The sequence below is a fragment of the Cynocephalus volans genome, chromosome 4 (genome assembly GCF_027409185.1).
Source record: "Cynocephalus volans isolate mCynVol1 chromosome 4, mCynVol1.pri, whole genome shotgun sequence".
Lineage (NCBI taxonomy): Eukaryota > Metazoa > Chordata > Mammalia > Dermoptera > Cynocephalidae > Cynocephalus > Cynocephalus volans.
This window is the reverse complement of record NC_084463.1, coordinates 100762308-100776233: the sequence shown is the minus strand read 5'-3', so window position 1 is coordinate 100776233 and position 13926 is coordinate 100762308. Positions and strand designations below refer to the sequence as shown.

General features: G+C 39.0%; 1 protein-coding gene across 5 annotated transcripts in view; it reads right to left on the bottom strand.

Annotated features, from left to right (window-relative positions):
- Nucleotides 1–11778, bottom strand: part of RAB6A (RAB6A, member RAS oncogene family) — a 105649-nt gene extending 93871 nt beyond the window's left edge. The window contains exon 1 of one of the 5 annotated variants that reach the window (XM_063092780.1): nucleotides 11137–11778. In XM_063092780.1, coding sequence (XP_062948850.1) covers nucleotides 11137–11206 — 70 coding nt within the window. In that variant the 5' untranslated portion in view covers nucleotides 11207–11778. The remainder of the gene's footprint in view (nucleotides 1–11136) is intronic. The other 4 variants (XM_063092778.1, XM_063092781.1, XM_063092783.1 and 1 more) reach the window with 4 other exon arrangements.
- Between the last annotated feature and the right edge of the window lie 2148 nt (nucleotides 11779–13926).

Genomic DNA, 13926 nt, shown 5'->3' with positions numbered 1-13926 from the left:
AAATAAAATGAATCATTAAGAAGTTCTGATAAAAAGGAAGCCTATACTGAGACAAGTTAAGACCAACTAAACCTAGCAAACAAGAATATTTAATCATAAACAAATATGATTCTATAGAACCCAATATAGGATCTGTTAAGTATCATATGTATACTCCTGGTTCCGTCTGTGCACTTCTAGCTCTTCCAAGAAATCATTTCTCTATTTGGAAAAAGAAAATACTCTTCAGGTGATTTCATAACTAACTCTAATATCTCTACAACCCTTTCAGTCAGGAAATTCTTCCATATATCTGACTTAACTTCACTAGTTTTCAGCTTAAGCCTTTCTATTCTTGTTCACATCTCAGAACTGCAAAGTCACCAGCTATTATCTTCTCTGTTAAAAGATATCATTACAAATCTAAAGATTTTTTTCAGTTGCCCCTTTGCCTTCTCTTCAAAACTGAAAAATTCTCATTTGAATATTACATTTTAATTCCATAATAAAGTAAATCTATTATTTTCCTTCTGTAGAGACAGCATTTTGATATGTTTCTGATAACTCAGTATTAGAGTTAGTAAGACAAGCAAATTTTATCAAAGCCATTGAACTTTACTAAAAACTATAATGTTGCTCACCTTACTCTTTTAACTGTAAATTACACGTAATTAAAAGTTTAAAAACCAGGCTGGCCCATGGCTCACTTGGGAGAGTGTGGTGCTGTTAACACCAAGGCCATGGGTTCAGATCCCTACATAGGGATGGATTGTTAGCTCACTTGGGAGAGCGTAGTGCTGACAACACCAAGTCAAGGGTTAAGATCCCCTTACCGGTCATCTTTAAAAAAAAAAAAAAAAAAGTTTTTTCATACAAATGACAAAAGTCCAGTACTGCAAAGTATCTGAGAAATATTCAACAGATTTTACCTTTTCTAACAGATTTAGCTAGTATAGCTCTGCTTTCCAGAGGTGATTACAGTTTTTTTCACATTTAAGGTTTAAAGAACACCTAAGTATCCTGTACTTTCTGCACATATTCCACCTACATAAAATTTTTATCAAGAAAAGGTAGTATAGGGCCGAGCCCGTGGCGCACTTGGTAGGGTGCTGCGCTGGGAGCGCGGCGACCCTCCCGCCGCGGGTTCGGATCCTATATAGGATTGACTGGTGCACTCACTGGCTGAGTGCCGGTCACGAAAAAACGACAAAAAAAAAAAAAAAAAAAGAAAAGAAAAGGTAGTATAGTTTAGTGTTTTAGCACCTGAGCTCTAGAACCAGACTACTGAGTTGAAATCCCAGCTTGGCTATTTACTAACCATGCAACCATAAGAAGTTACTTAACCTTTATGTGTCTCAGTTTCCTCATGATAAAATTGGAATAACAGTAGTACCTACAGGACTGTTTAAACGTTTTATTTGGAAGTAATTTTTGGCTCACAGAAAAGTTATAAAAGTAGTACAGAAAATTCCATATGCCTTTCAGTTTCCTCTAACATAATATCTTACTTAACCAATCATCAAAACTAAGAAATTAACAGTGATATAATGTTATTAAATAAACTACAGAACTTATTTGTATTTCACCAATTTTTCTACTAATGTCCTTTTTCTGTTGCAAGATCCAATCCAGGATCCCACATTGCATTTAGTTTTCATGCTTCCTTTGTCTCCTCTAACCTCCATTTTCCCTTGTTTTCCTGAGAGGGACACTTTTGAAGAATACTGGTCAGTTATTTTGCATAAAGTCCCTCAATGTACCTTCGTCCGATGTTTTCTCATGATTAGACTGAAGTCATGTATTTTTTTTGGCAAAACTACCACAACTGACCATTTTCTTCCAGGTACATGACAGCAATGGGTACGAGATGTCATACTAATGTCTTATTTTTGGTGATGTTAACCTTGATCACTTGATTATTGGTGATGTCTACAGGGTTTCTCTACCATAAAGGTAATGTTTTTCCCTTTGTAAATAATAAGTATCTTGGGAGACATACGTTGAGGCTATGCAAATATCCTGTTCTCAAACTTTTGCCCACTAATTTGAGCTTTCATCAAAGGGATTTTACCTGCAGCAATTATTACTGTGGCGTTCTAATGGTGATTTTCTATTTACCTCATTCTGTCAACATTTATTAATTAAATTCTTTTATAAGGAAGAGCTGTCCCTTATTTATTTATTTATATTAGTACATATTCACGGACATTTTAATTCTATGGATTATAATCCAACACTATCATTATTTATTTTGTTGCTCGAATTACTGCAGTTTTCCCTTTTGGGAACTCTTTCACATTGGTTTTTGTGCCCTTTCAATATGACTCTATCCTTTTAAGCACCTCCTTACTTTCTGCCATCACAAGATGCTCCAGGCTCATGGAAGCTCCACGCCCCTTCCCCCATACCTTGCCCTATATGCATCTTTTCCATGTGGCTGTTCCCCTCTTTATAATAAACAGGAAAATATTAGTAAAGTGTTTCCCTGAGTTCTGAGAGTCATTCTAGCAAATGCTCAAACCCAAAGAGGAAGTCATGGAACCTCCAATTTGTAGCCAGCTCAGACAGAAGCTGTGATTAATCTTAATTAGACTAAACCTGTCCATTCCTCATGATCATTTCCAATGTGAAAATAGTTGTGTGCAACTGTGTTAAAAATTTTAGCCTTTTAGAGCTTAGAAAGGGAAAACCAAACTTTCTAAATGCTACTTGAGTTTGAAGAAAGAACATACATTTTTTAATCTGAAAGCTGAAATAAGTTGCGTTTGTTTTCTTCAGTAGAATATGTTGCTGTTGGGACAGCCCATGGCTCACTTGGGAGAGTGTGGTGCTGGTAACACCAAGGCTGTGAGTTTGGATCCCTGTGTAGGGATGGCCGGTTAGCTCACTTGGGAGAGTGTGGTGCTGACAACACCAAGTCAAGGGTTAAGATCCCCTTACCAGTCATCTTTCAAAAAAAAAAAAAAAAAATACAACAGTATGTTGCTGTTAATTGTAATGTCAAATTTATTTGTTAAATAGTTCCAAAAAGCAAAATCATTTTTGTTGCATGTTATGGGTTAATGTTCCTCTAATTGCAGTGCCATAAAAGCTTATTGAAGTTCTTTTGGTTAAAAAATAAAATAAAAAACAAGTTATGATTAATCTGGGGACCCACTACTTACAAACTGTATCTGAACTGAAGTCTTGCAAGACTGAGCCCTTAACCTGTGGGGTCTGCACTAACTCCAGTTAGTATTATAACTGAATTAAATCGCAGGACACCTAGTCAATGTCCACTGAAAATTAGAGAATTGCTTGATGTGGGAAAAAAAACACCCCTATATTTGGTGTCAGAAGTATGGAATGTTGTCTTTTTTTTTTTTAAGTTTGTTTTCCAATATTTAGGAGGGGACACAAGTCAATGCGTAACAAGGACAAATGTAAAAATTGTGAAAAATAAAAATAAATTATCACAGTATTCAGGACAATATTGATCAAATTGCGGATGAAGTGAGTATTTAGACTGCAGGACTATAATTATTGCAATATCAGAGATTTTGAACACATAATTTGTTTTTGGTTTTTCTGGGGCTGGCCAGTACAGGGATCCAAACCCTTGACCTTGGTGTTACCAACACCACTCTCTAATCCAGTGAGAGAACCAGCTAGTCCCAACTAAAGAATTTTGAGTGAAGTACAAAATTTGAGCTACAGTTAAGAATGGATGTATTTTCAATTGCTGAAAGCTTAATGAGAATTAAGTAGGTAGGAATATGAGATGGTGTTGACAGTAAGTCCCTGGGAGGAGCCTACAGAGGACCACCTAAGCAGGCCATGCTATATGGGAGGGAAAAAAAAGATTCTTCTCATTTTACATATGATGAAACCAAAGCACAGAGATTAAACTAACTTCTTTAAGAGCGCATAATTTATAAGTTCAGAGGAAAGACTCGAGTTCAGTTTTCCTAACTCCTACTTCAGTATTTTCCCTCCATATCATAATAACTATAAATGTTTCATAGGCAAAAGGAAAGAAATGCTCCATAATAAACTACTTGATAAATAAACGTAAAAGGTTTACAAATGAAGAGCAATATCCTATCATTATCACTTCAACAGCCATCTAGTCTTTTCCTATTTACTTAATGACAATACGATGATGCATCTGTCACCACCTTAAAAAAGAAAGAAAGACCTATTTATCCAGCTTCCTAATGACTGCACAGATGCAACATTTAATGGCTGCGTATACAGTCATTATGCTAGACACCAAGAACAGAGATCTAAAAGGCTTAAAGGTAGAATTTTTTTTTGTAGCCTTAAATACTACAGATCAAAGTATCATTAATCCAGAGGTGGCCTAAAATCTATTTAAACATATGAGTCATTGCATCCCTATTTTTCTATTATATTCAACTTAATTCACCTTGATTATGTAATTTCCAAAAGGGTATTCTTCTTTAAGAGAAGAGTGAAGGCCAGAAAAAGGATTAATTTGCCACACAAGGCTACTGTAATTAAAATTAAATAAAATTTAAAAATCAGTTCCCTAGACACACTAACCATCACCATATTACAAAGCACAGATATAGAACAGTTCTACCGTCATGGAAAGTTCAATTGGACAGCACTAATCTAGACATCCCGAAATATTTAGTAAGTCTCAAAAACATGCAAATGGAGAGTATCCCAAAAATAAAAGCCTCAATTATACACACAAATGTATATAATAACTCAATAAGAAAGTCTTCATCTTTTAGCAGCCATACCAAAATATTTACAATAAAATATGTGGGATTTGCTTCAAAATAACTTATTTTGGTATGGAGGTAGGGGGTACTATATATATGAAACAAAACTAAGTCATGAGTTGATAATTGTTGAAGCTGAGTAACAGTTAATGAGGGTTGATGATGCTATTCTCTGTACTTTTTATCTTTTTAATTTTTTTTTGGTGGCTGGCCAGTACAGAGATCTGAACCTTTGACCTTGGTGTTTCTCTGTATTTTTTTATATGTTTAAAATTTCTTATAATAAAGAGTTTAAAAGTATCTGTAAGAACCTCATATCATGGGCCGGCCCGTGGCTCACTCGGGAGAGTGTGGTGCTAATAACACCAAGGCCACGGGTTCGGATCCCATATAGGGATGGCCGGTTCGCTCACTGGGCGAGCGTGGTGCTGACAACACCAAGTCAAGGGTTAAGATCCCCTTACCGGTCATCTTTAAAAAAAAAAAAAAAAAGAACCTCAAAGCATAAAATTTAGTTAAATCACAAATTCACTTTTCATATACCATTTATACCTGTGCCTACTTCTGAATCCTTCTTGACTCCCCAAAATTCTACTGAAACTACTTTCTAAAAATTATCAATAGCTCTCAATAAAACCAATGGCCTTTTCTGAGTAGTAATCTTCCTCAACTTGAGCCACTGATTCATCTCAGATACTTGGGACAGCAAATCTCTCTCCTCCTAGGTTAGTTTTTTACATTGTTTCATTGTTTTTCCTTTTAAGTATCCTCTTTTCTGTGTATTTATCATCATAAGCTAACTCAAGGCCTTTGGAAACTAGGGTAAAAATCATAAGTCATTCACTTATTCAAAAAATATTTAGTGAGCCCCTGCTATATGCCAAACATTGTGCAATGTGTTCAAAATACAGCAATGAACAAGAAATTCATGAACACTATCCCTGTGGAACTTAAAGGCCAAAAAAAACACCAAATATTTTAATAAATAAGTAAATAATTACAACTGTATTAAAGACAGCAAGAAGAAGTGCAGAGTACTCAGAATATAAAGAAGAGGAATCTAAACTACTCTGAGGAAGTTGGCAAAGGCTTCTTTGAAGAAGTGACTTGAAGATGAAACCTAAAATAAGCTGGAATTAATCAAGTTAAGGGAAAGAGCAGATATGTAACAAGATGGAGATCAGGAAGGAGTTCTGACAACTGAAAAAAGGCCAGTATGGCTGAACAGAGAGAGAAGGTGGGAGATATGGTCAAGATAAGAATGAACAGATGGAGAGGAGCCACATAATGCAATGTGGGCCACACAGATCATTTGGAAAAACCGTGGACTTCCTTCTAAGAGAGAAAAAAGAAATTATATATAAAGGGTTCTGTTGTTTTTTTTAAATTAAAATATATATATATTGTATTTGTCCTTTTGTTACTGGCTTATTTCATTTAGCATAATGTCCTTAAGTTTCATTCATGTTATAGCACGTTTCCTGTCTTTTTAAGGCTAAGTAATATGCCACTGTATGTATATATTACATTTTGTTTATCCATGCATCTGTGGATGTACGCTTGTTTTCCTCTACCATTTATCTACTGTGAATGATGTTACTATGAACAGGGGTGTAAATGAGTTAGTTTTAGTTTTATTTAAAAAACTCTGAAAACCCAAAGCAATTCAAAATGCCTAAACGTAAATGTTTGTTCTCAGAAAATCTAAATTAGCCAAATTAGAAGTTAGAAAGCAAATGGAAAAGTGGTAACTGACCTAACAGACTATGTGAAGACTGATTCTAAATTGACAATGGGGAAAACTGAGAAACATTCTGATTTGTGCCCCAGAACCCCAAATGGCTCCAAAATTGTTGGCACCAAATAGATCTAGAAGTAAGGGGGAAGATGGAACCATAAACAGAAGGAATGGATAAAAGTCTATTTAACAGGTAGACTGATGTTAAGTGAAATAAGCCAGGCACAGAAAGAGAAATACCACACTTTCTCACTCATGTGGGAGCTAAAAAAGAGAATAAAACAAAAATAAACAAATAAACAGTAAGTTGAACTGTAAAATGGAGAGAAAAGAACTGTGGTGGGGAGAGAGGGGAGGGGATGGTGTGACGCTGGGTAATGGACACAAAATTACAGCTAGATAGGAAAGATAAGTCCTACTGGTGTACAGTCAACCCAGGAATCTATAATTAACAATGATTTACTGCATTTTACCAAATGACTAGAAGAGAGATTAAATGTGCACATCACAAAGTAATTATCGGGTTTTGCAAGGACGAAAATGCTGATTGCCCTGAAAGGTCACCACACATTGCATACATGTATTAAGGTAACTCTGTACCCCATACATAAATACATGCAATCAATATGTTGCAACAAAAAGTTTAAAAAAAAATAACAGGTAGACTGACACCCTCTTACATCCCCTCCTCTATTCTACATAGCCAGATCCCTCCTTCACCTCAAGAGATTGCAAGATTATGCTGTTGAGAAAGGAAAACAAGGTTTCTGGAGTAGGAAATACAAAATACAATTGAGGGCTAGAGTACAAACACTATTAAAAACAAGGAGACTAAATCCATTTACCATATGTTATGACTTTTTGTGTGGGTTTTTTCTTTTTTGGCATGTTCAGTACTGCTGGTCTCTGACAGTAAAACACTTTTTTCTGCATAGCATATTGTAATTCCAAAGAATTGATATTTTAAAAAGTTAATATAAATTGAAAAAAGAAGCAGTACTAGGCTAGATTATGTGCTCCTCCCTGTCATTACAATTCCTAATTTATAATCAAAAATACTTGTATAGAATAAAATCTTTTACTACCACTGAGTGACATTCCTAAAAATACCTCTGTATTTCAAGACAATAGTCAGAGGTAGTAACAAGAGAGACTCCTCAAGGAAGCTTCAAATTGTATATTTCAACATTCCTTTATAAACCAGTATACTACTGAAATATAAAAAAACCATAAGAGTTTATACGAAGATCATCAAGGCTGATGTCACTTAATCTGTTTCATGTGCTGAAACAATTCACCTTCATTATGGAGCATAGTACTTTAAATTCTTGATAAGCTAAATAAACACAATGTACCTAATTTCAAATCAGTCCCATTAACACACCTTTAATATAGCTTGACATACTTTTACGTGTTATATTAAGAGCAAATAATTTGACAACAGCTTTAACAAGATTAATTTTGCTAAACTCAAAAAAAGTACAAAATGAATGATTAGGCCCCTAAATTATTGGTTTCCTTGCCCCAGTGAACATCTGGAGTGTCCCTATATACACTAAAATGATGTAAGTATAAAAAATTATCGTTAAACTATTAGTTGCATAAAAAAAAAAATGTAGGGCCGGCCTGTGGCTCACTTGGGAGAATGTGGTGCTGGTGACACCAAGGCCATGGGTTCAGATCCCTGTATAGGGATTGCCGGTTGGCTCACTTGGGAAAGCGTGGTGCTGACAACACCAAGTCAAAGGTTAAGATCCCCTTACCAGTCATCCTTAAAAAAAATAAAATAAAAATGTAGACTTTTCCATAGCAAAAAGTGTAACATATGTTACTAGCTTCAGTTACTACTATATTCAACCATCATTCATTTACCAAATACTTCTGAGCAGCTACCATGAGCCTGGCACTATGCTAGGTAATGGGGATACAATGAACAAAAAAGGTAATACCTTTTATTTTCATGGGACTTGCATTCTGCTGTGGGAAACAGACAAACACACAAAAACCAAAATAATTATAAATGCAGCAAATGCTATCAAGGAAACAAGGCTTTGCCACAGATTACAGTCTTTGAAAGCCGAATTGTGGAATTCTAATAGACCTAAAAATAAATAATTCATGAAGAATTACATCAAGATGACATGGATTCTACAGACCTTTGCTAATGCATAAGAAACTACAGACACTGACCATGAAAACAGAGATCAATCTTTCATTGCCAAAGATATTGGATGGCATTACATAGCAACATAGTAGCCTCAAAAAATAATTAACATAACAGTTCCACATAGAGAAAAGCATGTATAAAACAATCCCCCAAAAACATCTAATTGGAGCCAAAGGAGACAAGGCAACTAATAATGTAGCATCCTGAAATCGAATGCTGAAACAGAAAAAGGAAATTAGGTAAAAACTAAGAAAATTTGAGTAAACTACAGACTTTAGTTAATATTAATGTACCAATGTTGGATTCTGTAATTGTAATGAATGTACCGTACCTATGTAACATGTTAATAATGGCGGAAATTGGGTACTGAGGTATACGAGAATTTCCACAGTATCTATTCAATTTTTCTGTAAATCTAAAAGTGTTCTAAAAAATAAAATCAATTTTTTAATAAAAATCTAACAAGGCTTCAGGAATTACCTGGGGGGAGGGAGAGTCAGTAAAGGCTTAAAGAAAGTAAGATATGAGAAGCCATAAAACTCTGCCACGTGAATACTCAAAAAATTCAAAGGAAACCTGCAGAAACCTAAGAAGTTAAGATCTCTATTCACGCTAAAATCCTCCTAGACAGAGAGATTAATGGGTGTTTCATGCAAACTAAATAGCTCTGCAGGCAACATAAGGCAGGCAATAACATCCCCAGAGTGCACAATAAGCACTTTAGATCCTATTTATCGATAATAGCCAATAAGCTACATTTTATGTATGGCACTGTCGTGAAATTGCCACATAACAGCCAGACCAGGATCAACTTCACAGGTTCTACCAAGTTACTCACATAAGGAAATAAACTTATACATGTTTACTTCAGGAAAATCCATAAGCAAAGAGGAGAGGGATTGTATTTTTTCTGCCTGGTAAGGGAGGAGGGGAAGATAATTTTCCTATGAAAGGAGAAAAATTATTCCCCAGGCCCAACTGGAGGCAATTTTGCAACTAGTATTAACTTACTGTAATATCACTCGACTTAGTATGAACAACTCAAGGCAGTAATAAATGCTACGAATTTATATCAAGTTAAATGTCTTCCAGTCAAAACTAATGTTTTCTATAACCTCTCCTAAGACATCTAGTAGGTACCCAATGTTTGATGACTTGGAACTAATTTTCTATGTCTGAATTTTAAAGACGGTCATATAAAGCGTGGGAAAAACAAAGGAGAATCATAATCTCTGAACTGTCGAGTTACGAGTTTGCATAATACAGCATAAAACTGGAATAATTACTTCTTGTAGAAGAAGTAACCTTAGAGACAACCACCCCAAAATTAGGATCTTGTATCTAATACAAAGCACAGAGACAGAAGAACCTGACCAAGTAAATGACATAACAATTTCATTCGTCAGATAGTATGGAATATTAAGCATAAAACAGTCATTTGGCCCAAATGGTATTTAAATCTAATTTAGATAACTAGATGATGAATCTATTCCTACTCTATTCCATCACCCAAAAGAAATCCTACAAAACAAAGATATTCGTTATTCTAAGCCTTCTCCCACATGAATCCTAAATATATAACTGGAATATACTCAAGAAGAAACGAATAAGTAACATATCCCCAGTAATTCCTGTTTGCACCCCCATGAAAATCAGACACTGCTTCATGTTGAAACGAGAAAAAGGGGAGGTGAAATGTGAAAAATTCCAAGTAAAATGATCATGACAGAGCATCTAGCAGAGATCGAAAAAGCATCAACACTGCCAAAAGAATCGTCAGTGATGAAAGTCAAGATTCGAAAATGAGGTTTTCCGAAAAGACAGCTCAACCCAAGGAGCTAAAATCGCCACCGCCGACGCCACTCCTCTCACCTCCACCACCCATTCTCAAGTCACCCCCAATTCATACATATTTCTTCAATAACCCAGATTTACTCCCCAGCCAGGGGGAAATCATCCAAGAATTTTTCCTACAACCACCGTTTCCCACCTTCCATGAGATTCGCACTTCTCATGGTCAAGTCTCTGGGGAAAACAACGCCCATATCCCACCCTCTTTGCCCAAGGTTGAAAAGAGCCCAGTGCCAGGAGTGGGGCTTTCCGGAGTGGGCCTCACAGAGCTGACGAACCGGGAAAAGAGCAAAGAATAAGGGTGGAGCTCAAGAAAGGGGGCTGGGGTAAGGGAGACGACAGAGACCGGAGGAAGAAAGGGATGGACAGGAGGCTGGGCGGGGTGAGGACTGGGCAAGGGAGGGCAGTGCGACGGGAGAGGGCCAGGCTGCGAGGACGGAAGAGTCGGGGACCGAAGGGCCAGGAGACTAGAGTAAAAAATCCGACCAACGGATCTAGACAAGGAGCCGGTGGCAAGGAGGGGTCGGAGAACACGGGGAAGGGCTGGGGTGGGACGGAACGCTGACGCGAAGCCAGCAGCGAGCCTCCGCGGACTGAAGAGCCGCACCGGGGGCGGTGCGGGAGGCCGCCGCGGCCAGCTGCCAGGAGTGGGGGAGCCGTGCACTCACCGCTCTGCTCCCCCAGAAACACCAGCTTGAATTTCCTCAGCGGATTCCCGAAGTCTCCGCCCGCGGACATGTTGGAGCCGGAGGAGCTGACGCTGGCTCAGCCCAGAGACCTCCCGGACCGACGCTGCTCCAACCGGCAGTCGAAGGCGAGCGGAAGGGAGGGCGCCGAGCTCTCTCGGCCCCTGCAGGGCCCGGCGGAGAAGCAAGGCCGGAGGGCAGCAGGTCTCTCCAAAGACAGGCAGCCGTCACCGCCGCCTCCCCGCAGAGTCGCCTAGCACCAAGCGAGGCCCGCGGCTGGGAAGGGAAGTAGGGCGGTGTTGGAAGCAGCCACGGGTGTGCTCGGGGTCCCCCAGGCTATCGCCGTTCCCTTCCGCAGCACTCCGCACGGGGACTGGGGTAGGAGAGGCGGAGGGTGCGGAGGTGGAGCCGCAGACGCTTCTGGGACCTCTCACACGCAGCACCTCAGTTCCCCCAGCTGCCGCCGCCGCAGCCCAACCTGCTGAGTGCGCGAGCCTCTGGCGCGCCGCGGGGCGAGCCCAGGCGCGAGACTGCCGCCCCGCCGACCGCCGGCGTGCGTGCGTGCGTGCGTGCGCGCCACCGCTTTCCTGGTTCAGCCCTCTCTCCTGGCTTTTGCGGCGCAACGGAGACCAGAGCAGGTTGGGTATCGGCTTGCGTCAGGAGAAGCAAGGAGGAAGCGGGGCAGAGCTAGGGGTAGGTGAGGGGGTGGAAAATGGAGCACTTATGTCACTTACGTGTTGAGCCAATCGGAAGAGGCCAAGGGCGGGCTGCGACGAGACTGATGTGGCGGCGCGAGAGCGCGCGCGGCCCTCGAGCGGTGGAGAGCGGAGCACCGTGGCAGCCATAGGAAGCGCGGCGCGTCTCAGCCGGAGGAGAGGGGCGGAGGTGGGGCTGGGACAGAGGTGGAATGACCCCAGCAAAGTGCGGGTGGGGTCGGAAAGCCCTAAGGTGTGTGATAGGTGTCTCTCTCCTGATCCCTCAGCCCTGCTTTACATTACTCACAACCATCCTTCAGCTCTGCACCCACCGTACTTTCTCCATTTTCTTATGAGAATTCTCTCACTGCATTTTACCTTTTACGTTCTTCTTTGCTCCCAAGAGGTTCGTAACTGCCAGCAGCAGGACCTCCCCATTTTGCAGATGAGGAAACTGAAGTCCAGAGGGAGGAAATGACTTGTAAAATCCGCAGAGCCATAAAGTGGAACGCAGATTTTCTCCTCTGCAACCTGCTTATTGATAAGCCCGTTCACTTCCCTGGCCTAACCTGGCTTGGTCTTCTCTTAACCAGGCCTTGTTCCTCAGATGTTGTAAGCTCTAGATTACGCCCACCTTCTACCTTGCTAAAAAAGGATTTAGACATGGTGTAAATCAAACCCCTCATTTCACGTATGATAAAACTGAGGACCCACATAGAAAACAGCTTTGCGGAAGGTCACATGACAAATTAGAAGGAAAGCCTGAACTAGAGCCCAAATCTGGGGAAGGGGATTAAAGATCACCCTTTCCTCCTAACACAGCTAAAGCAGGGCTTCTGAATGTGCTATGGGTGGACCTCCTTTATATTAGCTGTCTGAAACTTGTGCATTTTTTCTGTGGAGAGGGTCCATAGCCTTCATAAGAGTTTCAACCTGGTTCATAATCCAAATAAATGAAGTTTAATGGCACAGACAACAGGAACCTAAGGACACATGACAACTAAATGTCATGTGGACAACTAACATAACATGTTAACTAATACAATGCTAACTAACATGACAAGTAACACGACAACTGAATATAAGTTTTAAACTCAATGGTATCCAGGAACAGAAAAAGGACATTAGACAAAAACAAAGGAAATCTGAATAAAGTATGGACTTTGGTTAATAACAATATATTGATAGTGGTTCATTAATTGTAACAAATGTATCATACATACTAATGTAAGATGTTAATAATAGAGGAAACTGGGAGGGGGAGTATATAGAAACTTTCTGCACTTATTTTTCTGTAAATCTAAAACTGTTCTAAAAACTAAAGTCTATTAATAAAAGATAAAAGGTTGAGAACCATCGAATTTGAGAATATGGCATCCACACAACTTCAGCCACACCTCACCTTTCTGTGGGACAGGATCCAAAAAAGAAATCCCTGCTCTTGAAGAGGACACTCTCAAAAACTGGAACCAAAAATACTTCCCAAGTTAATAATAAAAAATAAGTCTTTACATTTGTATATAGTGTCTTATCATTTACAAAACACATTTATATACATTTTCTCATTATTTGGGGGTTATTATTTACTTAGCTATAGAAATGACATGATAAAACAAGTGGCTTCTCAAGCCCAGAGATGAATTACTGACCTAAGATAATTAAAGGCAGGAATTGAGATTCTTAAAATATCATCTATTCTGGCCTGTCAAGGCAATACCTAGTGTATCCTCAAATCTCCTTGTCTATCAAAATTTATTCCCTTCTGATTCCTCTCAGCCAAGTGGTAGAAGGATTTTGGAACAAGTATTTGAAGTGAAATGGTTAAAAACTGAGTAATGACATGGACCTTTGATACATTTTTTAAAATATTTGATTTTACAAGTAGCTCATCAGTTCTGGTAGCACTCTAACCACCCAGAACCCAGAACCCTGGTGCACACAAAGAACAGAAAGTACCAAGAAACTATTTCTAAAAAGGTCTTGCAAACAAAAGTGATTGGCTATTTTTTCTTTCTGAAGATTGGAACTATATAAATACTTTGACCTTCCTCCAGAACTTTAGGAATCAATTCCTCCC